Below are 24860 nucleotides of genomic sequence, written 5' to 3'. Positions count from 1 at the left end.
AACTCCGGTGGCGTTGTTGTTACCAGCCGTTGGGGTTTTTTCCTGCATAGCTCAGTCGTGGCATTCTCGCTTCTTCTTGCTCTCTCCCTTCTCCATACTTACTTTTGACACATTTATTCCTGAGCCCTTTGTCTAGTCTCTGTTTCCCCTTTTAACTTTCAGTTCCATTGTTCTCAGCCTGACTCTCAGCTCATGCTCCTTTGATGCCTGTGGTCCACAGAATAACAGCATCTCTTTCTAGACCTTTTGGAAGGGAGATGGCCTTGGCCCATTTCATTTTTTTCAACAGCATTATTGAGATGCAGATAGAATTGACATCACCTGCATTCACCCATTGGAAGTGTATAATCCAGTGGTTTTCCTGTCTTCACAGATATGTGACAGCATTAGCATAGTTGATTTGAAAACATTTAGAACCCCAGAAAAGTATTTTTACCTGTCGTCCCTATCTTCCCATCCCCCAAAAGAACTGCTAATGTACTTTCTGTGTCTATGGATTTGCCTATTCTGGACAATTTCGTTCATTCATAAAGAAATAAATATTTTTTTGTCAGTGACTTCTTTCACTTAGTAGGATGTTTTCAGGGCTCACTCATATTGTAGCATGTATTAGTACTTCCCTTCTTACTGTGGCTGAACGATGTTACACTGTGTGGCTGGCTGGCTGTCCAGTTGCTCAGTTGTGTTCAACTCTTTGCGACCCCATGGACTACAGCATGCCAGGCTTCCTTGCCCTTCACCATCTCCCAGAGTTTGGTCAAACTGATGTCCATTGAGTTGGTAATGCCATCCAACTATCTCATCCTCTGTTGTCCCCTTCTCCTCCTGCCCTCAATCTTTCCGAGCATCAGGGTCTTTTCCACTGAATTGGCTCTTCCCATCAGGTGGCCAGAGTAGCATCCTTTATTCACTGATCGATGGACATTTGGGTTGTTTCTACTTTTTAACTGTTCTGAGCAATGCTGCTGTTAACATTCATGTGTGTATAGAAATAACAAATCACTGTGTTGTGTAACAGGAACTAACACAGTGTTGTAGGTCAACTATACTCCAAAGACAAATTTTAAAAGAGATCAGACATTTGGTTGCCAGTGATGACGGGCGGGTGCGGGGGGGGGGACTGGATAAAAGCCGTCGAAGGTACATACTTCCAGCTCTAAGATAAATAAGTACTAGAGTTGTAATGTACAACAGGATGAATATAACTAACCCTGCTGTGTGTTATGTGTGAACGTCATCAAGAGAGTGAATCCTGAGCGTTCTCATCACAAGGAAAAATATTTCTTTCTCTTTCTTTAATTTTGTGATTTTATGAGAGGATGGATGTTCACTAAACTTACTGTGATAATGGCTTCATGATGTATGTAAATCAAATCATTATGCTGTACCCGTTAAACTCAAATATATCTCAATTTATATTTACATGTAAGTTTTTATGTTAACATATACTTTTGTTTCTTTTGGACACGTAGCCAGGAGTGGGATTGCTTGCCCAAATGGTAACTGTATGTTGAACCTTTTGAAAAACTGTCAAACCGTTTTCTAATATGGCTCCCCACTTTATTGAATTGGCCAAAAAGTTCATCTGGATTTTTCCAAAACAATATTTGGTCTAAACAAGATGGTCTAAAGCCATCTTTCAAGTACAGATACCTAGCCTTACTTTGGGTAAATTTTTATATTGATATTTTTCTAATTCTTATTTAATTATCTAATTATATTCATATATAAGTCTTTTTGTTATTGACTTTTGTATATAAGATTTTGAGTAAAGCATTACTTGAGCAGTGGTCCCTAAAGTGGAAGTTATGCACCTTTAGGGTACAAGATGATTCATTGGAAAGCAAGAACAAAATGCTATGCTCTTGGATCTGTTTCAATAATGCTTTATAATACAGTATATTAGAATATCTGTGCATATATAAGATTTATAAATGAATAGTCTTATACTGGAAATGTGAACGCAAAGATGTTTTTTTCAAATAGGAAGTCATATCATAAAATTCTGGGGACAACTGTTCTAAAGGCATAGGATCAAATATATGCAGCTGTGTGGTTCTTAATCCCATGCTTTGTGACACATCTGATGGGGAAATTCTTAAAATTACTTTGCTAAGGAAATTGAAAATATCCTGCTAATTTCAGCCCACGTGGAACGCGTAAATACCAGGGGAAGGAGCTTTGCATCAGGTGTCAGGTTTTTATTTTTGTTCTACTTCTGCTGATTGCTAATAGACTTTGGGTGAGACCCTTGATGGGCTGCATTTCAGCTCCCAAACTGGCCTAAGAACACCTGAGATATCATAAATTTTCATTGTGCAGAATGAGAGTGTTAAGTGTGACGTATGCTGTGACCACAGGGGAAGTCAGTCATTCGTGCATCTTGGGCAACCCTGAAGTCTTCTTAGGCAAATATCTGGAGTTCCTTGACCTCTGCCCTGCCTGGGTCTTCCCCTTCGCACCCCACCCTGCTTTCTGTCCTTCCTCTGTGTTCTTCTGACAAATGACTTCACGAGTAAGGGTCACTGCCAAGGTTAAGCTGCCCGGAGAGGAGTCAGGTGGCGCCACCAGCCACCCCTGCAGGCTGGTACTGCTGCTTCCCTGTGCTGTTCTCATGAGAATGCAGCACATGCACAATGGAGGTGCAGCTGTCTGCAAACTGCAGTTGACTCTGGTTCCTGGCCCCTGACACGGAAGCCAGGAAGTCTCTTTATTGGGCATCTTGATGATTTCTGGATGAGCTGCCATCGCTGGAATCTGCAGATGCCCTGGGGGGATATGAGCCTTTGTTTAAAGTCAAAACACAAAGGGAAGTGGATACAGAGAGATGGGAAGAGGTTCTGGGGAACTGTCTTAACCGAAGGGCTCACGTACCGCGGCTCAAGATCGGTTCAGTCTCTGGTTGCTTCTGTCTCTTACTGGGCATGCTCACTAAGACACCACAAAGCTGCAAGGAATGAACGTGACCTTTGACGCTCAACTCCTGTGAGCGATTTCTCTTCTCTAACATCCTCTGTTCTCAGGAGATTGTTGGCAGCCATTTTAGGTCGTGATCTCCAGTTTCTTCTACTATAGGGTGATGCCTGTTCTTGGATTCCTTTCTCAGGCATCAGAAATAGCCAACATAACCATGCTTAGGTACTATTGGTGAGTTTGTTCATTCTTTTGTTCATACACTCAATGTATTTGTTGGGCACCTATCTATTATGTGCCCCTGTTTTAGATACCAGGGGCAGAGCAGTGATCAAAATAAAAATTACATAGCTGATTCATTCATTGTCCAGCAGAAACACAGCATTGTAAAGCAATGCTTCTCCAATTAAAAAAAACCCAACAACCTGGGGACTTCCCTAGTGGCTAAGACTGCATTCCCAATACAAGGGAACTAGGTCCTACACGCCCCAACAAAGGTCAAAGATCCTATGTGCTGCCACTAAAACCCGGCGCAGCCAAATACATAAATAAAAACTGCCCTCAAAGATTTTACATTCTAGTGGGTGTTAGTCATTGAGGTTAAACAAAATGGTGATTAGTGGTGAGGAGTAAGGAGGAAAAAAATAGAGTTGCCAAGGGGGAGAGGAGCTATTAGGGAGGAGCAGCTGCCATTATTTATAGGGTAACCAGGGAGGCCTATCTGAGAAGATAACATTTAAGATGAGCCTTTACTCTGATGCTCCCAGCAATGTATTCAGATACTAGTTAGTGCTGAGGCAGAGAAAACCCCAAATCCTAAACCTGACATACTTTGCCTATTCATCGAGTATCTTTAAGATTGTTAGGGGTATTAGCTGCTAAAGTTTTTTAATCTGCTATCAAAATGCTGGCTGCTTGGGCCTCCCTGGTGGCTCAGATGGTAAAGAATCTGCTTGCAATGCAGAAGACCTGGGTTCCATCCCTGGGTTGGGAAGATCCCCTGCTGAAGGGCATGGCAACCCACTCCACATGCTTGCCTGGAGAATCCCATGGACAGAGGAACCTGGTGGGCTACAGTCCATGGGGTTGCAGAGAGTGGGACACGACTGAGCAACTAATACCGTGGTCTGCTGGGCTTTTGTGAGGTCACTCTAGAGGTCATGGTGGCTCACAATGAGTCATCTTCCCCTCTTGCAAAGGTTGCATCTTTGGAGTGGATGTTGTACCCCAGCAGTGGCCCTAGTGATGCAGTCATTCTCCATGGGACCACTGAGTCCAGTGCACAGGGACCTTCCAGAATGATTTAGGGTGGGTGGGGGAAGTCCTGGAGTCTCTTCTTTGTCTAGGGCCTTTGCTGCTGCCCATGTGTTAACTAGTAATCTGGCCTGTGTTTACTCTCAAAAGGAAAATCCCAGTAGAAATGACAGTAAGCTTTGCAACTAAATTTCTCTTCCTTTAATATGTGGTTGGAGATTGATTTTTATCTTTGCACATAAGCATCTCTGATCCAAAGGAGCTCATTTATGACAGTGGGAAGGGCTTTGAGAAGATGCTGGTCATTCCTTAGATTCAGATTATCTACTGCCAGTCAGTACCTGAGAGGTATCAATGTATGTGTTTAGTCCCTTTTCGTCCTCTGCCAGTATGTAGGCTGCTGGAAGGCAGGAAGCTTATCTTAGTCACCACTGTTACCCTCGTGCTACCAAAACAAAAACAATGCCAGTCATGTAGTATATGGTCAATAAATATCTGTTTAGTTGAATAACAGATTGTAAGCAGTGTGGCAATAAGCAACATAACCAGCAACCGTTTCTTGATAGCTCACGAATCATCTTTGCCCCAAGGATCAGGAGATGGAGATGATCTCTTCTCAGCAGGAACTGGACTTTGTTTCCAATCATTGCTGTACTCTCTGTGTCCATGTGCCTCTCAGGGAAACTTCTGCTCCTTAATGAGTGTGCAGCCTGGCTTGCCATCCTTCCCCTGCCACTCCCCAGCTGTGACCTTAGAGATAGCTTGAATTTCTGTGGTTCTATTGCCGCTCTAAAAAGTTCTTATTTTATAACCTGGCAGAGCCAAGATCTGCAGGCTCTTTGTGTGAAACAAGAACATCTTTCTAGAAGGAAGTAGTACAAACACCTGCTTCTGAAAATTGCTTTTTATAAGAAAGTCTGTTTTTGCTCAGTGCAGTTGTTTCCATATCTGAGAGGCTCATAAATAACATCATTCTCTTTGAATTATTAACTTTAATCTGTTTATAAAAACACAGGGACCACACTATTACTTACCATATGATTTCTCAGCTGTAGTCGAATCTCACACAGAAAACTAAATATGATGTGTAGAAATATGAGAATAAGACATGACTTACATAGCTTCATTCTTTGGGAAATAGTAAGATTATCATAGGCCATGGGCTCAGAACTAAAATTAGAAGTAGTAAAAGAAAAGATATAGTAAAAGAAAATGAACAAAAAGCAATATGTGGATGTTCATTGCTGTATATTTTATTATAGTAAAAAACTGAAGATAAATTTTCATTAATAGGAATATGACTAAGAAATTATGATACATTTATACCCTAAAAGTGGTAAGATAGTTTTTAAAAAAGGGTATGTACCCTTAAGACACATTATTGAGAGAAAAAGAAAGTATATTTAGCATATGTCCTGTGTGATCACATGTGTATAAAAAACATGACATGTCTTCTGACATGTGTTAATTCATAGACGATCTGGAAGAAATAAAATGGTTGACAGTGTTATTTCTGGGAAAGAATTGGGGTTGGTGGGGCTTGGTGTGATAAGAAGGCCTCACTTTTTACTCTAGACTTCTGTGCTTGGGGCATTTTATAAAACCATAGTCATGGGTGGGCTATTTTTTTTTTTTAATTATAACAGTTGAAATTACTGGAGAGGAAAAGATGTGTGACAGAAACTGGGGGCACAGGTGGGATTTGAGCTCAGGAGAAGGAAGATGAAACACTTCAGATAGTGCTGGCAGTTTATCACCAAATCCTGTGATATTTTGTGACTGGTGATCTGGAGCTTGTGTTCTCAGTTCAGTCCAGTCGCTCAGTCGTGTCCGACTCTTTGCTACTCCATGGACTGCAGCACACCAGGCCTACCTGTCCATCACCAACTCCTGGAGTTTACGCAAACTCATGTCCATTGAGTCGGTGTACACACACACACACACACACACAACACACACACACGTCTGTCTGTCTGTCTGTCTGTCTGTCTCCGGCATCAGTCTTCCTTGGTAGCTCAGTGGTAAAGAATCTGTCTGCCAATGAAGGAGACGTGGGTTTGATTCCTGGTCTGGAAAGATCTCCTGGAGAGGGAAATGGCGAGCCACTCCTGTATTCTTGCCTGGGAAATGCTATGGACAGAGGAGCCTGGTAGATTACAGTCCATGGGGTCACAAAGAATCGGACACGACTTAGTGACTGAACGTGTCTCCTGCATCACTCCAAACGCTGTGGCCTAGAATGGAAGACCCCCAAATCAAGAAAACTCACAGATTTTTTAGAACGATTTTCACATTGCCTTTTTGGGTCTATTTGTAAGCATTGGGTGAGAAAAATTTTGTATCTTTAGGAAACAGGGACTCAGTTTCATCTCTGGTGAGGTCTGCCATGACAGTAGAGCAGGTGTATCAATCACAGAAGTCTTTTCTCTAGCCTGTAACTCTATGTTCATTTTGTTGGATTTGTTCGTTCAGTCTGTAGCTCTCATTGAGCCCCCATCGGCCACTCTGAGACAAGGCCCCTGCTTTCCTGGAGCTTCTAGTCGGGGGTGGAGAGGTGGCCAAGGATGGCAGTAAGCAGCCGGAAGTGAGCGCTGCTGTGCTGAAGATTAAGCAAAGTGGTGTGATAAGGTGTAACCAGGGCGCTGTGTTAAGAGAGGTGGTTAGGAAAGACTTCTTTGAGGAAGTCATTCATAAACCCAGGAGTGTATAAAACAGGAAGGTGTCAGACGTGTGGTCATTTGAGGGGAGAGCGGTCCAAAGAGAGGGACGAGAACAGAAGGTGAACAAGAGCTTGTGGGAGTCAAGAGCTTGCTTCGTAGCTGGGACTGACAGAGGGTGGACAGGCCAGAGAAGTCTGCTGTCGTGCGTGGGGAACAAGGTAACGATTTTGGATTTTATTCGGGATTTAATAGGAAGCTATGATGGGGTGGGAGTTGTCAACTTTTTAAAAATGCACAATGTGAGAGTTACAAGTTAAGTTTTATTTTATATAATTTTATTTATATTTATATTAATATAATGTATACTTATATAATTATCAATATAATTATTGATATAATTTTTGATTACATAATTTTATTTATATATTTATTTTTGGCTGTGCTGGGTCTTGGTTGCCGCACAGGCTTTTCTCTAGTTGCGGCCCATGGGCTTAGTAGTTGAGTTCCTGGGCTGTAGAGCGCCAGCTCAGTGGTTGTGGCGCACAGGCTTAGTTGCTCCTCAGCAGGTGGGATCTTCCCAGACTAGGGATTGAACTTGTGTCTCCTGCATTGGCAGGCGGATTCTTTACTACTGAGCCACCAGGGAAGCCTGTCAGTTAAGTTTCATTTGAGGTGAAATGAGGGGTCTCGCCTGGGAGACAGCACCTCAGATAGCTCTGAGAAACTGCTCCAAAGAGGCAGGGGGAAGCTCAGTATCTATGTGATTTTAGTGATGGGAGAGTGTATGCAATCAAGCACATATTTTCCCAAAAGTTTTCTGCTAGTCTCGTGACGCTTTCTGCTAGTAACAGGAATAGTCATCACAATGAAGGACTTTAGGGCTTTTCTAGATATGAGGAGATATACACGTTGGCTCATAACATCAGCTCCTGAAAATATCTAACTCTCTGAAGACCTATCCTGCCAGTCCTGCTCAGCCCCGGAGCACAGGCTGCCTCATTTCTGCTCTCCACCCTGAATGCCTTCAGGGGCTGTTGAAAATCAGTAGCTTCAGCGGCACATGTTTAATCCCTGTAGAGGTAGATGGCAAGTTCCAATTTGTAGTTGACAGGGTCAGATAGGGGATTGATTTGGATTTATAAAAGATATCTCTGAATAACTTGATTATAAACAGGTGAGAGAAGAATCAGGGAGACCACTGGGAAAATGGTGACTTAGACCAGGTGGTAGCTATAGATGTAAGCCCGTTGTTTTTGTGCTCAGTCATGTCTGACTCTTTGTGACCCCATGGACTGTAACCCGCCAGGCTCCTCTTTGCATGGGATTTCCTAGGCAAGAGTACTGGAGTGGGTTGCCATTTCCTCCTTGAGGGATCTCCCCACCCAGAGATTGAACCTAAGTCTCCTGTGTCCTCTGCATCAGCAGGCAGATTCTTTACCTCTGAGCTACCAGGGAAGTTCAGGAATAAGCTTGCTGGTGGGTTAAAGATGGAGAACTCTGGAAGATAGGGTCATGATGACACCTAGATTTGAGACTTCAGCAACTGGGGGTGGGTATGTTTCCTGAGATGGGGAAAACCAGGAAGAAGCAGATTGGGGCGGGAGGGGGGGTTGCAGAAATCAGTGTTTCTTTGGATATATCAGGTGTGATGCCCCTAGACAAATGTCAAATAAGCAGTAGGATACACTCTTCTGGAGTTCAGGGGAGGTCAGGAATACAGATCTATGTGGGAATCACCTGTGTATATAAAAATGATGTTTAAAGCCCTGGAACTTTATGAGGACCAGAGCCTTGCTCGTTGAAGTGAACCCATGGACTTCACCCATCATTTAGGCTCAGTGTCCAAGCAGACACCCTTCATTGCTAAACCTTCCCCTTGCCAATCTCGCAGTGACTGTTGAAGGCTGAGCTTTACAATGTGAGGGACAGCAGCAGAGTGTTAGGAAGACACACGTGCTGGGCTGTAATTAGTGACAAGAGTGCTTCTCCTTTTGTGTTGCTTGCTCTCAACATTGTAATCATTGCCTAATTTACTAATGCTAACAATGGAGCTAAAAAGCGAGTGGACCGTTTTAAAGACAGCATCTAGATCACAGTGTGTTCTTTAGATATTGTAAGCAAATCATAAATTTTTATTGCTTTTATAATTAAGTAAGTTTCATAAGCTCATGTAAAGTTATACAAAACCAAGTTTTTAGTGCTGTTGGTTGCCCTCAGTTTCACATGCCATGGGTCCACTTTGTTGAAATACGACCACAAACTAAATAAAAAGCAGAAACAACGTATACTACCATATGTAAAATAGATAGCTAGTGGAAACCTACTATAAAGTGCAGGCAGCTCAGCTCAGTGCTCTGTGATGACCTAGAAGGGTGGGGTGGGGGTTGGGAGGAATATCCAAGAGGGAGGGGATATATGTACACTTATAGCTGATTCACTTCTTTTGTACAGCAGATACTAACAGAACATTGTAAAGCAATTATACCCCAATAATAATAATTTAAAAAACTGTAAAAACATGTCTTTACTCCTAGGCAGCATTCCCATTTTGGGTTTGACATTTAATTTTGAAATAATGCATGGGATGTTTTACATTTTGCTGTTGTTTTAGTTTTTTATCAGCAGTATCCTTATACGACTTTAAGTTCAGTTCAGTTGCTTAGTCGTGTCCGACTCTTTGCGACCCCATGAACTGCAGCACGCCAGGCCTCCCTGTCCATCACCAACTCCCGGAGTTCACTCAGACTCATGTCCATCAAGTCAGTGATGCCATCCAGCCATCTCATCCTCTGTCGTCTCCTTCTCCTCCTGCCTCCAATCCCTCTCAGCATCAGGGTCTTTTCCAATGAGTCAGCTCTTCACATGAGGTGGCCAAAGTATTGGAGTTTCAGCTTTAATATCAGCCTTTCCAGTGAACACCCAGGCCTGATCTCCTTTAGAATAGACTGGTTGGATCTCCTTGTAGTCCAAGGGACTCTCAAGAGTCTTTTCCAACACCACAGTTCAAAAGCATCAATTCTTCAGCACTCAGCTTTCTTCACAGTCCAACTCTCACATCCATACATGACCGCAGGAAAAACCATAGCCTTGACTAGATGGACCTTTGTTGGCAAAGTAATGTCTCTGCTTTTTAATATGCTATCTAGGTTGGTTATAACTTTTCTTCCAAGGAGTAAGCGTCTTTTAATTTCATGGCTGTAATCACCATCTGCAGTGATTTTGGAGCCCCCCAAAAAATAAAGTCCAACACTGTTTCCACTGTTTCCCCATCTATTTCCCATGAAGTGATGGGACCGGATGCCATGATCTTCCTTTTCTGAATGTTGAGCTTTAAGCCAACTTTTTCACTCTCTTTCACTTTCATCAAGAGGCTTTTTAGTTCTTCTTCACTTTCTGCCATAAGGGTGGTGTCATCTGCACATCTGAGGTTATTGATATTTCTCCCAGAAATCTTGATTCCAGCTTGTGCTTCTTCATAAAAAGAATTATTTTTATGTTTTGAAACCCCTTTCCTGTCTCAGTGTCATATCCTTTACATTTGATGCTAGTTTTATGGCCAACTTATTTATTAATATTTTACTTTTAAATCTAAGTGGAGTTTACTGTGTTGTATAGGGAAAAGTCCAGACTCTGTTGAAACATGAAGTTTCTTTGCTTCCTCATAAGAATGTGGAGTTAAAAAATATGATTGAGCCCTTGTTTATGGTAAATGATTTTCACTCATTGCAGATAAGCTCTCCAGCCCTCCAGCGGGCCATGTGGTGAGTTCAAGGTCCAATCCAACAGCACAAGGGAACTCACACTAGCCCTGAGACCTGAGGATGGTGTCACAGTCTTCGGGCCGGCAGGACTCGCCTGTGGACCCCTGGGAAGGGGTCAGCGATGACCCAGGCGACAGTGACAGCTTGCCCAGCCTCCTGGACACTGAGCACCCCTCCTGCCCATCAGACATCAGGTTCACAAGGCACAGAGCTGCCTGGATTAACCCCCCATGTGCACAGCAACAGCTGCAGGACGCATCCCCCCAGGTGCTCCCGGTGGGGAACAGAGAGAACCACACTGCGTCCAAATCTCCCTCTGGAGCTTCATCCTTGTCTCCTGGGGACTCCGTGGTGGAGACATCACTGTCGAAGGGCACCGTGGACTCCGTGGGCAGCTCCTCTGCCCGGGGCGCAGCTGGCAATGGCAGTGAGTCTGCTGTTACCTCAAAGGAAGAGCGGGCAGTGCTCCCAAGACGCTGTCCTCACACGTCTCTGATCACGAGCTCCAAGACTGTATCCGGTCCCCCATGTCCTGAGGATGGCAGGGCTTTTTTCAAGCCTTCCCAGCTGACAGCTTCTGCTGATGCAGGTAACTCTAGTTTGGACTTCCACCCTTCCTGTCTGATCTCACACCTGCTCTTCCTTGGGGCTGAGGCTGAGTGTTCCTCATGAGGAAAAGGCTACTCGTTTTCCAGGATGCTCACCAGCCAGGGCGCCAGCTCAGTTCCTATCGTCTTTAGCCCAGCCACTGGGAGGGTCACAACTGATGGAGTCAAGAATTCCCTTTCTCTTGAGACTGCAGGAGAACTCAGTCAATAATCAGTGTCAGCTGTCATCTTAGAGCACCAGAAGCGCTCAGCATTTAGAATGATGGTGGAAGGTGGTCCCTGGAGAGTGAGCCCCGGTTCACACCAGTGCTTCTGTGGGAGAGGAACACGCCTCACCTGTTAAGATTTACCTGGACAGGGTGTGACCAGAAAAATAGTAAGGTTTAAAAACAGGAACCACGATTCCTCCAAACAGGACAAAACTTTTTTCCAATTAAAACCAGGTCTTCCATTGCTCTAAGGTCAGGCACATATTTCTAAAATGCCCAAATTCTGAAACCCAAGTAATCCATGCCAGATGCCACTCGAGTCAATAAATTAAGCTATTCTTGTTATTATGATTTGTGGCATGCTTAGTTAATTTTAAATATTAATTATTCTATATTCACACTTTGCATTAAATTGTATTTTTGTTGGAATCCTAGTTCAAATAGTCAAGGAAGTTTTTTATTTCAAGGCAATTTAAAAGCTGCCTGTGTGTGTGTGTACACTCACGTATATTTATTTCTCATTAGCAGAAACCAGTCCTCTCCCTTTCCTAAGATATGAGGTTTATTTGTTGTACAAAACTTTTGAAAACTCAAAGATGGTGACAATCTTTAGCATACAATTTAGGAATAAGCAGATTCTGGACAATCTTTTCAATGAGCTAACTTGGAGATAAGAACCAAGTTTGAGCAATATAGCACAGTCTGATGGCGTGCGTGCTTACTAGCTCAGTCTGATTGCAGGCCTTTTTTTTTTCTTTTTCGCTCACCTGCCTGGGTAGTTCTCAGGAAAAAAGTGACTTACAAATTTAGTGGTTAAAAACTGAGAAGTTAGTCTCCTACTTGATTCTCTCATGGGAGGGTAAGGAGAAAAGAGAGAAAATTGAAAGCCTTCTTTCCCACAGACCACCACCACGACAAGTTATAAAGAGAAGATGATCTTTAGGGCCTAGTGAGCTGCTGCTGCTGCTGCTAAGTCGCTTCAGTCGTGTCCGACTCTGTGTGACCCCATAGACAGCAGCCCACCAGGCTCCCCCATCCCTGGGATTCTCCAGGCAAGAACACTGGAGTGGGTTGCCATTGCCTTCTCCAATGCATGAAAGTGAAAAGTGAAAGTGAAGTCGCTCAGTCGTGTCCGACTCCTAGAGACCCCATGGACTGCAGCCCACCAGGCTCCTCCGTCCATGGGATTTTCCAGGCAAGAGTACTGGAGTTAGGGTGCCATTGCCTTCTCCGAGGGCCTAGGGTACCCCTGCCCCAAATAACTTTTTGTGCTCCTGTGTAAGAAGTTGTTCTGCAATTTAAAATTATCCTTTCTGGGACTTCCCTGGTGGTTCAGTGGTTACAACTTTCCAGTACAGAGGGAGCAGGTTAAATCTATGCTCAGGAAGCTAAGATCCCACATGTCTCTCATCTTAAAAAACAAACAAACAACAACAACAAAAAACATAAAACAGAAGCAGTATTGTAACAAATTCAATACTTTTAAAAAATGGTCCACATCAAAGGACATCTGTAAAGAAAAGTAAATAAAATTATCCTTTGCCTCAGAAAGAAAACAAACACACCAGCCCCTTTTGTCCAAAAACAGTGACCCTAAGTACCTTTAAAAAACCACTGCATTTTTTTGGCCATCTGTCTTAAACCTGGTGAGGGGATTCATTACATGGGCTTAAGGAAAAGAAGTCCCGAGTGATCTGGTTTGTTCTTTGGTGTAGGGGCAGTAATGCGCAGAACGGGCATTTGCCATTATGAGGCATTTTCCTGGATCTGCTGCATCTCAAATGGCAGTAGCAGGGATTTCCTTTCTTAGATTATATGGGAGGGAAGCACAGCTGAGCCTGTCTGCATGTGAGGCTGTAAGAAACAGTTCCTTTTGTTGGCATAGGATCTACACATTTACAGAGCTTCTACATTCCTTAGCTCCTTCAGTTTCCTAATAAAATGATTATCCTAATTCCTAGGATGAGGAAATTTTACTGTAAAGGCACAGCTGATGTGTGGAGAGCTGGAACTGGAAGCCACTGCCTGATTTTTCTCTGCATTTTCCCCTCTATCCTCAGAGTCCCCCAAACCAGGACCTGTAACTAAATGCCACCAGACTTCTGATTTTACAGATAAAGCTGCATTTGTTTTGTTTATAGCTGCTTTCTCAGGGCAATGGCAGAGCCGAGTAATAATTGCAGCAGGTGCTGTGTGGCCCTTGGGTCCTACGTTTACTACATAGTCCTTTTCAGAAAAAGTTTGCCTACCCCAGATGGCTTCTGAAGCTAAGAGGTCCAAAGTTTTCAATGGAACTGTGGAGTTCTTGAACACGAGGCAAGAAAGGGGTTATGTTATTGAGTCCAAACCCACTCTGCCCATCGCACAACAGGTCAGTTAACTGAGAGATGAGGTGTTGAGGCAAGGACTATGACTTTATTCAGAAAGCCAGCTGACCCAGAAGATGGTAGACTAATGTCTCAAAATAACCGTGTTATCAGGGTCTGGATGCCAGGTTCTTTTATAGAACAGACATGGGGGAAGGGAGGATGTAAAGTACAAAAGACCATTAATCTTACAAATATCTCCTGGAATGGCCAGCCTCCAGGAAGGAATGTGTTAAGTTTTTCCTTCCTATAGCCATCCACTGGTGGACAGGGTCCTGAACACAAGGCATTTTGGTTTCACTTCCAGGCAGAGGGGCAGGGTTCCCTGAGGCAGGCCATTATGTATAGACAGTATCCTTTCAGTGAATCAAAGCAACAGGGAAGCACAGGTTAAAGTAAAAGAAACAGATCCACCATGGGGTCAGTTTTTCCCTGCAATAGTTGGAGGAATCCTGCTTGCCTGTGTGTTTGCCACCCCAAGAGCTTTAAAACCATCCAGACATCTGTAGCACTTGGTTCTGATTCATCAGGTTGGCACAGCAGCGCTTATGGATGTCACAGAAATGTTTAGCCTTATGTGCTGCAATCAGATGTCACATGACAGACCTCATTTTTGTCTTGGTGGCGTTCATTGCCAGTAACGGAGTGGCTTAATGAGGATGCAGAATGGATGAGTCAGCCGAATATAATCTCTGCAGTTTCTTCTTGTTTCTGACTAGAGGAAGATCATTTTAGAGAAGCGGTGCTGACCTTTTTCAGATAGATTTTGTTACTGTAAACAGGAAGTTTTAGGTCGTTTGCAGTGCGTTGGAGGAATGATCCCGTAATTCTTACGGTCCTGCTTCCAGACTATTCCTTCTCACCTTCCATCTCCTGTAGGTAGTTTCCATGTTTCTCTTCTCTTTCCCCTCTTTCCTCATTGCTCTCCTCCATTCCTGTGGTTCTCCTGTGCCTTCTCTAAGGATTCCTCTCAAGTTTTTCCAGTAGCTTCTTGCAGAAATGATGACCTTCTGCCACCTACAAGGCCTTCCATCAGAGAAGTCTTTCTTCTTGTGTCATCCTATTTTATTCTAGAATTGTGCTAATATTTTAAACATTTGAAAGTCACTCCCTAAAATTGCTTTCGTAGATAAACTTTGAATTTCTTTTTCTCCATTTTTAATAACTTGCTGTATTGGCAGATGCTGTTCAAGTTGGCGGAAGAACTGTTTCCTCAAATTCCTTTTCACCAGAGGCATTCGTTCTCCCTGTTGATGTAGAAAAGGTGAACATGGCTTCCTTCTTTTTAAAACCACCAAGAGGGTTAACACTTCAGAGTATGCCTGTTCTGATTTCGGTCTGTAAATTTCACTGGAGGAGGCATGGCAAATATGTTTCATTTCAACATTTGACTGATAGGGTCTGACCTCAGCTGGGAAATTTTCCATGATTGATGTGTAATGTCTCCCATTGCAGCACCACCAATCTAGGGTTTAACATCACAGGAAATTCAACTTGCGTCATCTTTTGGTTGCAGTGGGCTAAATCTTCCACCTCTGGAAGATATGGGTTATTCTTGATGTAATGACCTATGATAACACAGTGAAATAAATATATGTCTATGCATTAACTTCACTTAAATATAACTTCTTGATTTTTCAACCTAATACACCCTCAGTGGGTGGGTGGGGGGGAACCAAGTTGATTATGCTTGTGAGAATTTTAACTGATCATCTTTGCCTCTGCAGGAAAATGCCCACTTTTACGTTGCAGATATGATTATATCAGTCATGGAGAAAATGAAGTGTAATATTCTAAGTCAGCAGCACACAGAGACCTGGAATACCGAGGAGGCCGGCAGGTCACTCGGGAATGATCAGGCAGACTTGGAAGGGACCTTTTATACCCACATAAAGCAGGAATCTGGGTCTTCCACTTCGTCTGACAGTGGCTATGAAGGTGAGTGGAGGGGCTGCAAATATGAGAAAGCTTTCTGCTGTATTCTCCCCACACATCTGTCAAACCCTGTCCTTCTGGAGTAACCTGATGATCCCCGCCATTTCTGCCACTTGTGCCACTCAGTTGTGAAATCCACGTGCTTTTTCTTAGGCTCCGTCCTGCTTTTCCCCTTCCTCTGTCTTGTCGCCCAGCACTCCTCTTCTTTACACTGGCTTCCTTTCCCACGGCGTCCTCTTTCATTCATCCTGGTAACAAGGAGTCCATGATGCACTGGGTATCCGCAGATGTTGGGAATCCACAGGTAGGGCTTTGCCTGAAATACTTTATAATGTGTTGAATCATTTTTAGCTGAATTTTTAATTTTTAATATTAATATATTAAATAAAAATTTAATATATTTCTACCACCCAGATAAAAAATTGATCTTTTCTCAAGTATCACCCTTGTGACATTTATGGTCAGAGAGGTTACTTCATGAGGTAGAGCAGAGTTCAGCAAATTGCAGCTTGATCCAGACAGTGTTAAAAAGGCAAGCAAACAACTGCACGGTATCAGCACGCCCCTCACATGGGATGAGCAATGCTTCCTGGAACTTTACCAGTATCTATATTTTGGGGTTGTAAAGTAAATTGTATGTTACTGCTGATCATGATCAAAAGAGTGTAGGAAACACAGAAGTGGGTGAAACTGCCCCCATTTAACCCAGGAGGAAACCAAAGCTGAGAAATTGATATCCCCCAGCTAGAATGGTTTATCAGTGATCACATTTTTTCAGTGAGGGTGTTTCTTGAAGTAACAGCATGATTTGCAAAGTCTTTTCCCAGTTATTTGGCATTTAGGTGGCTTTCAATATTTTAACACTTTAAATGGATTTTAAAACTCCTTTGTGATCACAACCTTCCTTTTTCACTTTTTTTTCTCTCGGTGTGAAGACATTCTTAGGCTAATTCTCCAAACTGGTATTAGGGATAGAAAAGCATGAACGTATTTGTATTCGTGTCTTGGAGGTCCTGTAGCAAAATACTACAAATTAGGTGGTGTAAGATGGCAGAAATGGATCATTTCACAGTCATGGAGGTCGCAGGTCGGCATGGAATTGTCTGGAAGGTTGGTTCCTTCTAGAGGCTTTGAGGGAGAATTTTTATCCCTGCCTGTCTCCAGACTCTGGGCAGTCGCTGCTGCTCCTGGCTTGTAGAGCGTCCCTCCAGTGCTCCATGTTCACAGGATATTTGGTCTCTGAGTATCCGTGTCTGTGTACAAACTTCCCTCTTTTTACAACATCACTCACATTGGCTCTAGGACTCACCCTGATCCAGTGTGACCGCAGCTTACATGATTACATAGGGTCATGATTACAATGACCCTATTTCCATATGGAGTCATGTTCACAGGCGCTGGGTAGGGGGTGGGCTCCCCAGGTGCCTCAGTGGTAAAGCGTCTGCCTGCCAATGCAGGAGACACAGGGGACATGGGTTTGATACCCACTCCAGTTATTCTTGCCTGGGATATGCCATGGTGGGCTGCAGTCCATGGGGTCACGAAGAGTTGGACGCGACTGAGCGAGTGAGCACGCACACTCATCCTAGGACAGTGTTCATGTCACCTGTACTCTTTTCCTTACTGTGAACAACAAAAACAACAGATTGTTTCCCCTGTCTCTTCCATTTGTTAAACTTTGTATTGTGGAAATTTCCAAACTTCCATGGAAGTAGGTAGAATACTCCTATGGCCCCCAATAGACTCATCAGTCTGTTTCACTTAAACTTGTGAACATAAGAACAACACAAAAATAGCTCCCTGCCCTTTTTATTTTAATTGGAGGATAAGAACTGTACAATATTGTGATGCTTTTTGCCACGCATCAACATGAATCGGTCCTAGGTATACATGTGTCCCCGCCATCCTGAACTCCCCTCCCACCTCCTTCCTCACCCCCTGACTTTTCTAATTATTGCAGCTGAATTTTAAAATTCTTTTCAAGTCAACTCAGCCCGTTCATTCCTCCTTTTCAGTTTAGCCGGGTGTTGCAGGTTGGACAGTCTTTTTTTTCTTCTTCCTTTCTTCCTCTAGGTTGCGCTGTGTTACAGGTCAGCCCAGTGGTTGAAACACCTGCTTTCTCTGAGGTGACGGAAGAGGACTGCAAATGTGACTTTGATGACTTTGTTATCGTAGGTGAGATTTGGAAACTCATGGGCCGTGGTGGAGGCACCCTCCCCCACACACCTGATGACACGCGTCATGCACAATACGTGACAGTGTCATTTAGGGAAACCCCTCCCCAAATCAGATTGTGTCCCTGATATTAAAAAAAACCGCGATGTCTTGATATTAATCTCTCATCTCATGTAGGTTTGAATGCAAAAGCAGATACCATTAGGGTCTGATATCTGTTTGGCCCCCTCCATTATATTTTGGTGAAATTTCAGATGAGCGTATTTTAAAATCCCATCTGTGGCCTCATAATAGCTGTTGTTTTATAACAGAAATGCAAAAGAACCTGAAGGATAGCGATCTTGAATAATTGGTCCTTTCTGAGATGTAGGCAGCTAGTTTTGTGTTCGTATCAAATTGACTACGGTTAAGAGAAACAGACTAAAAGCCCTCCATTACCTTTTTTTCGATTTTCCCACAGAACTTGGAGATTTCAGCAATACCACAGTGCCCTGTGGATGTTCCTCTGACACCTCTAAGAGGTATCTACCTCCCACTTTCATCAACATACAGACCCCTGGGCCATCACACCAGGCCTCTGACATCTTGGGCCAAATTCAGCCAGTTCCGATAACAGGGATCACTGTTTAGAAGTGAAACAATCACCACGAAAATTCCTACAGTGTTTTTAGAGTGTTTGAAAGACTTTTGTACACATTCTCATTTAATCCTCATGGGTGGGATGGGCAGGGGTTTTTAAACCCAATTTTATAGGTGTAGAAACTGAGGTTCAGATGAGATGTGCATCTGGACACCATGCTGTTAAATAGCAGCGGGGGAACTCGGATTTGCTTCCCAGTTCGCTCAGTAGAGAAGAATCTGCCTGCTGATGCAGGAGACATGGGTTCAATCCCTGGGTGGAGAAGATCCACTGGAGAAAGAAATGGCAACCCACTCCAGTATTCTTGCCTAGGAAATCCCATGGACTGAGGAGCCTGCTGGGCTGCAGTCCATGGGGGCACAAAAGAGAGGGCTTGAGCCCAGGTCTTCTGACTTTAAAACCGCTCCTCTTCTCACCACCCCTCCTCACCTTGGTACCCTCAACAAACACTAGCTGCTCTGTGGCAAGTGGAGGGGTTGAGTTAAGTAAGATAACTACTGGGTCGTGGTTGACGCACACATGGTCTGCTGTGTGTCGCCTCCTCTGCTTTTTTTGAGGGGGGAGGGGAAATAGTTAAAAACCCACAGCAAAAGACCCTTAACACACTTCTTATGAAAATAATTTTCCATGTTTGCATCTCTTACATTGCAGTGTCATTCATGAGCCAGACTTCAATTCTGCTGAGCTGACAGCCAAAGAGTTATACCGCGTATTCAAGAAATGCTGGATGCTGGCAGAAGTTCATTATCAGCTGGCAGGCTCTCTCGATGCAGCTGGCTCCATAGTAAGTCTCAACAGAATTTGATCTTCAGTTCTTAAATTCTCATTTCGCCTGCTCTCCACATCGGAGGTTTTTGTGTTTCCTTGTATGGCTGCTGGACGTTAGGGGAGGCTCGAAAGAAGGACGAATCTGATGTTGATTGGGCATTTGTAATGCACCAGGGCCTGTGCTCAGCAATTCATGTCTTAATCCTCACATATCTCCTGTGAGGTAGGAGCTATTGTTAATTTAATTTAATTTATTTACTCATTTATTTATGGCTGTGCTGGGTCTTCACTGCTAGGCACAGGTTTTTCTCTAGTTGCGGTGAGCCAGGGCTAATGCAAGGGCCTCTCATTGCAGTGGCTTCTCCTGTTGCAGCGCATGGGCTCAGCAGTTACAACTCACAGGCGTAGTTGTCCTGCAGCATGTGGAATCTTCCCGGACCAGGGATCAAACCCATGTGCCATGCGTTGGCAGGGGGATTCTTAACCACTAGACCACCATGGAAGCCCGTTATTTTAAATTTAAGGTGTTAGTTGCAGACCCTCAGCAGGGCTGGTCAGTGGTAGAGCGGGAGTCGAGCCCCCAGGCTGCCTCATTTGAAAGTCCAGGCTGGTCCCCTTGTGGAGCGCTCTGCCCTCCAAACAGGCAGCTCACTGTGGGCAGAGGATGGGGTGGCAGAGGCTGTAATCCGGTAGGAGAGAGCACGCCGGAAGTGCAGGGGAGGCGGTGTTCTGCGTCATCAGGGGAACCTGGAAAGGCTGAATGGAGATCTCAGGACTTGAGCCAAGTATCAGGCCAGGCAGAACTGTAGCAGGTCAAGTAGGAGTATATGAAAGGCACTCTTGGCAAAGGAGCAGCTGGAGTAAAAATGACTGGAAGGTGCCTGGTGCTTCTGGGTTTTGGTTCTTTTGGCTGCGTCATCTTAGTTCCCTGACCCGGGATCGAACCCTCGCCCCCTGCAGTAGAAGGACAGAGTCTTCACCACTGGACCACTGGGGACGTCCCTGTGGTGTGTTTGTTGAGCAGAGTCATTTGATGTAGTTGGAGAACATGTTTGTGGGTAGTGGGGTATGTTTGGGGGAGGGTTCATCTTAATCTTCCTGGGAAATAAGGCTCAAAAGCAGCCAAACTGTGGAGATGTAGATGGTAATCGGAGAAGTCTTGATTTTAGATGCTAAGAGGAAAGTTTCATGGTCAGAGGTGGGGGTGGTGTCTGTACCTGTACAAGCTGGGCAGTGTCTGCAGAGAACAATTCCTGGAGAAGGGGATTCAGATCCACAGCGTCTGTCAGCTATTGACTAGGCAGGGTGAGGCTTCGGCTTCTGCTAGGCAGGAAGGCATTCCAGTTCACACTGACCTACTTACAGTAATTCGCAGTCTGGAAACAAAAGAACTAACTAAAAATACCGAGCAGAGTGATCTCAGCTGGGTGGCGTCTGAAGCAGTTCTCCTGCAGAGGGTTTTAGACACAGAGACGGCTCTGGCCAGGTTCTGTTATTCACTTAAAAGCAGTTTTTATTTTTCAAGGTAAAGGTTAATGTTGGGAATACATCTGAACGTTCTTTTTATTTCAGTTCCTGAAATGTGCTTGTTTAAGTTGCTCCTGAATCCTCTTCTGGGTTGTTTATGCAGGTTGTAAATGAAGAGCAGGTCCAGAAAGACTTTGAATCCAGCACAGATGTCGTCCAGGAAATTAAACTGAAGTCGAGGATCAGAGGGACTGGAGACTGGGCACCCCCTAGGTTTCAAATCATATTTAATGTTCATCCACCACTCAAGTAAGTCTAGGTTGCTGCTTGGACCACCAGTCCAGTTAAAACAAAAGTTGTGGTGGGTTCCTTCTGTCTCTTCATGGAGATGGGTGAAGGCAAAAAATAAAACACTAAGGGACAAAGGAAAATTTGTTTTAGGAAAAAAAAATTGGGGCACATTTTTCTGACTTAGCTTTCTTGGCACCCCGTTTATAGTGGGCTTTTGGTCTCTAAGTTTTGACACGTTGAGAACTTAACTATGTTTCCTTAACTATGAATATTACATAACAATTGAAAAGTAAACGGGCTCATATTAAGTGGCTAATGGTGAACCTTAAAAATATCATACGGTAATTTTAAGACTAGACCACTCTATTTTCCAGGGCAATGTGAAATAAAGTCAGTGAATTCATTTTTTTAAAGGAAAATTTCATCTTGAGGAGAGCTCTTATAGTTAAAAAACGTGACAGACTGCAAATGAAATCATCTCTGTTCTCTAAGAAGTAATAAAATTCTAAAAGACAAAGAAATAAGATGGTGCAAAAAGGATATAGATATATATAAATATATACAATAATTTAAAGTAGTGCTGTGCTGAGTTGCTCAGTCATGTCTGACTCTTTGTGACCCCATGGACTGTAGCCCACCAGGCTCCTCTGTCCATGGAATTTTCCAGGCAAGAATACTGGAGAGGGTTGCCATTTCCTCCTCCAGGGGATCTTCCCGACCCAGGGATCGAACCTGCATCTCCTGCACTGGCAGGTGGGTTCTTTACCACTGAGTCACCTGGGAAGCCCATAATTTAAAGTAGTAGTTTAATCTATTTATTCTGAGAGTATATGACATTGTAGACAAAAGGATATATTAACCAAATGCATTTTTTTTCATTCCTCTTGGTTGGTATTTAATACAGTGTACAAATTGCAGAGTTATGAAGGGGCTGGCAATTGTCATTGCCAGTGCCCCACAGAGGTGCCTTATATTCTTTTTACCTCTTGAGAGAGTATGAGGAAGTTCTCTGGGGCTGCTTAGGGAGAAGAGTTCCCTCTCCAAGCCTTGGTTGGGGTCACTTCCCTTGACGTGGATTGTCTTTCCTCTGGGATTTTTCTGGGTTCTCTCTAAAGCACCACATTTTTTTTTTTTACCACGCACACATATTTTTACCATGCATTTTTACCTTGGCCATTTTTGCTGACCTTAAACTGTATTAAAGTGTTAAAACTTTCTCCATACTGCCAAATCCCATATGGAATTGCAACACGAACAACTGAATAGCAAACACTTCAATATTCTATCTTTCACCAGAAATCTTTGACAGCATTGTCTTACAATACCTCCTATTCATCTAAATGTCCCTGGATCCATTTGTAAACTTCCCAAACAAGTTTGGGGATGGTGTCTTGTCCCCCTGAACCTCCTCCCATGTATTATATGCTTCTAGTTCTCTCAGGAGAGAGAACTCTGTGATGCCCCATAAGAAGTCTCTAAAGACTCTTTGGTGGAATGGTTATTTGTGGTACTGACTTCTGCTTTGGTGGAAAGCTGGAAAGCTCTGTTCTTGGGAAAGAAAAATTCTGTTTCTTTCCCAAATGAAAAAATGATAAAATTAAGCCCTCAAGCTAAGAAGAACATCCCAATGTTAATTTCTCTTCCAATCAGTGAAAAACACTCCGTTGGCCTTTTCTGAAATATAACTCTTATCATTTTCTGTCCTCAGGAGGGATCTCGTAGTAATAGCTCAGAATTTTTTCTGTGCTGGCTGTGGAACTCCAATAGAACCTAGTAAGTATGGATATTGGGTTGCTTACTTATTAGGCAATGACATTTTTACCTTAAAGCATAAATATTGGTATATTCATTTCTCTCAAGTACATGCAAAACAATATACACATTAACAAATCTTTTGTTCAACAGTGATTTGATTAATATATGAATGAAATTTACATAATTTCATACTCATACTCTTACATTTTTAAATATCATAAGTAAAAAAGCCCCCCAAATAACCAATTTCAGATTTCCTATTTATCTATACATCCAAAGAAAGTTGAGCAGTTTGCATCATTATTTTTTTAATGTTTTTTAATTGTCATGAAAGTCACATAATATAAAACATACTCTTGTTGTTGTTCAGTCACTAAATCCTGTCCAGCTCTTAGTGACTCCATGGACTGAATTATGCCAGTCTTCCCTGTCCTTCACTATCTTCCTGAGTTTGCTCAGATTCATGTCCATTGAGTCAGTGATGCTTTCTAACCATCTCATCCTCTGCCACCCTCTTCTCCTTTTACCTTCAAACTTTCCCAGCATCAGGGTCTTTTCCAATGAGTCAGCTCTTCACATCAGGTAGCCAAAGTATTGGAGCTTCATCATCAGTCCTTCCAGTGAATATTCAGGGTTGATTTCCTTTAGGATGGACTGTTTGGATCTCCTTGCTGTCCAAGGGACTCTCAAGAGTCTTCTCCAACACCACAATTCAAAGGCATCAATTCTTCAGCTCTCATCCTTCTTTATGGTCTAACTCTCACATCCATGCATCACTAGTCCATCCACATTAGTCATGTATGGATAAAACATACTATTTTAACCATATTTAACTGTATAGTTCAGTGGCATTAAGTATATTCACACTGTTGTGCAACTCTCACCATCATTCATCTCCCAAACTCTTCACCTTCCTAAACTGAAACTCTGCCCCATTACACACTGTCTGCATTCCCCCTTCCCACCTCCTGTCCCCCAGCCCCTGGCATCTACCAATGTACTTTCTGACTCTATGCATTTGACTTTTCTTGGTACCTCACATAAGTACAATCAAATATTATTTGTCTGCACCTAATGTATATTGTAAGCTGAAGCTGAAACTCCAATCCTTTGACCATCTGATGCAAAGAACTGACTTATTGGAAAAGACCCCGATGCTGAGAAAGGTTGAAGGCAGGAGGAGAAGGGGACGACAGAGGATGAGATGGTTGGATGGCATCACCAACTCAATGGACATGAGTTTGAACAAGCTCTGGAGTTGGGAGTTGGTGAAGCGCAGGGAAACCTGGCATGCTGCAGTCCATGGGGTCACAAAGAGTTGGACATGACTGAGCGACTGAACTGAACTGAATGTATATTGGAATACATATTTAAGGTTAACTTAATGTGTGTCCTACAAATAGACTATCCCTTCTTTTTGGGGGGTTGGAGATTGGGATTGACGTATGTATACAACTATGAATGAATTACATGACTAGTGAGAACCTAGTATATAGCACAGAAAGGGGGACGTGTATTGTTTTTATGAGCGATGCCCACAATGAGAAGTTGTTATAGTCATTTCATAACACTGCCCTCTCTTTGGTGAAGAGGCCACTGTGACCTGCACCGTGACTGCCCATTACTTTCTGACTCTCCTCTCCCAGCTCTTGCCCCATTGGGCGCTGAGCTCAAGCCACATGGCCTCCCTGCTGGTCCTTGAAGGTGACAGGCTCACTCCTGACTCAGCGATTTGTCAGGATCTGTGCTTCTCTCTCCCTGGAATGCCCTCCCCTGGACACGCCCCACCCCACCAGGGCCAGTACCCTTCCTTCCTTCCCATCTGCACTCTCAGGTCTTCCTTAGCTGCCCTATTGAAACTCCACCTCATCACCCTCTTGGCCACGAACACACACATACACTTGATATTCCCCTTCCTTTTTGTTTTTATTCAAGTCCTTATCTCCCTAAAATACTCTGTCTTATTGATTTTTCTTACTATTATCTGTCTCTCACTAGATTCTGAGTTCCATGAGGACAGATACATGGTTTCTTTTTAACTGACTTATTAAAGTATAC

General features: G+C 43.4%; 1 protein-coding gene across 4 annotated transcripts in view; it reads left to right on the top strand.

Moving 5' to 3' along the window:
* RUBCNL (rubicon like autophagy enhancer) overlaps window positions 1–24860 on the top strand; it is a 42140-nt gene that overhangs the window by 8447 nt on the left and 8833 nt on the right. For 2 of the 4 annotated variants that reach the window (XM_040267241.1, XM_040267242.1), the window contains exons 2-9: window positions 10557–11177; window positions 14953–15035; window positions 15499–15709; window positions 17780–17881; window positions 18342–18402; window positions 19173–19305; window positions 20920–21065; window positions 22756–22820. In XM_040267241.1, coding sequence (XP_040123175.1) covers window positions 10649–11177; window positions 14953–15035; window positions 15499–15709; window positions 17780–17881; window positions 18342–18402; window positions 19173–19305; window positions 20920–21065; window positions 22756–22820 — 1330 coding nt within the window. In that variant the 5' untranslated portion in view covers window positions 10557–10648. Of the gene's footprint in view, window positions 1–6344; window positions 7046–10268; window positions 11178–14952; window positions 15036–15498; window positions 15710–17779; window positions 17882–18341; window positions 18403–19172; window positions 19306–20919; window positions 21066–22755; window positions 22821–24860 lie in introns of those variants that run through there. The other 2 variants (XM_040267243.1, XM_040267240.1) reach the window with 2 other exon arrangements.

This window comes from Oryx dammah, unplaced genomic scaffold, assembly GCF_014754425.2.
Source record: "Oryx dammah isolate SB20612 unplaced genomic scaffold, SCBI_Odam_1.1 HiC_scaffold_24, whole genome shotgun sequence".
Lineage (NCBI taxonomy): Eukaryota > Metazoa > Chordata > Mammalia > Artiodactyla > Bovidae > Oryx > Oryx dammah.
Note: the sequence above shows the minus strand (reverse complement) of the source record. Positions and strands in the feature narration are given on the sequence as shown.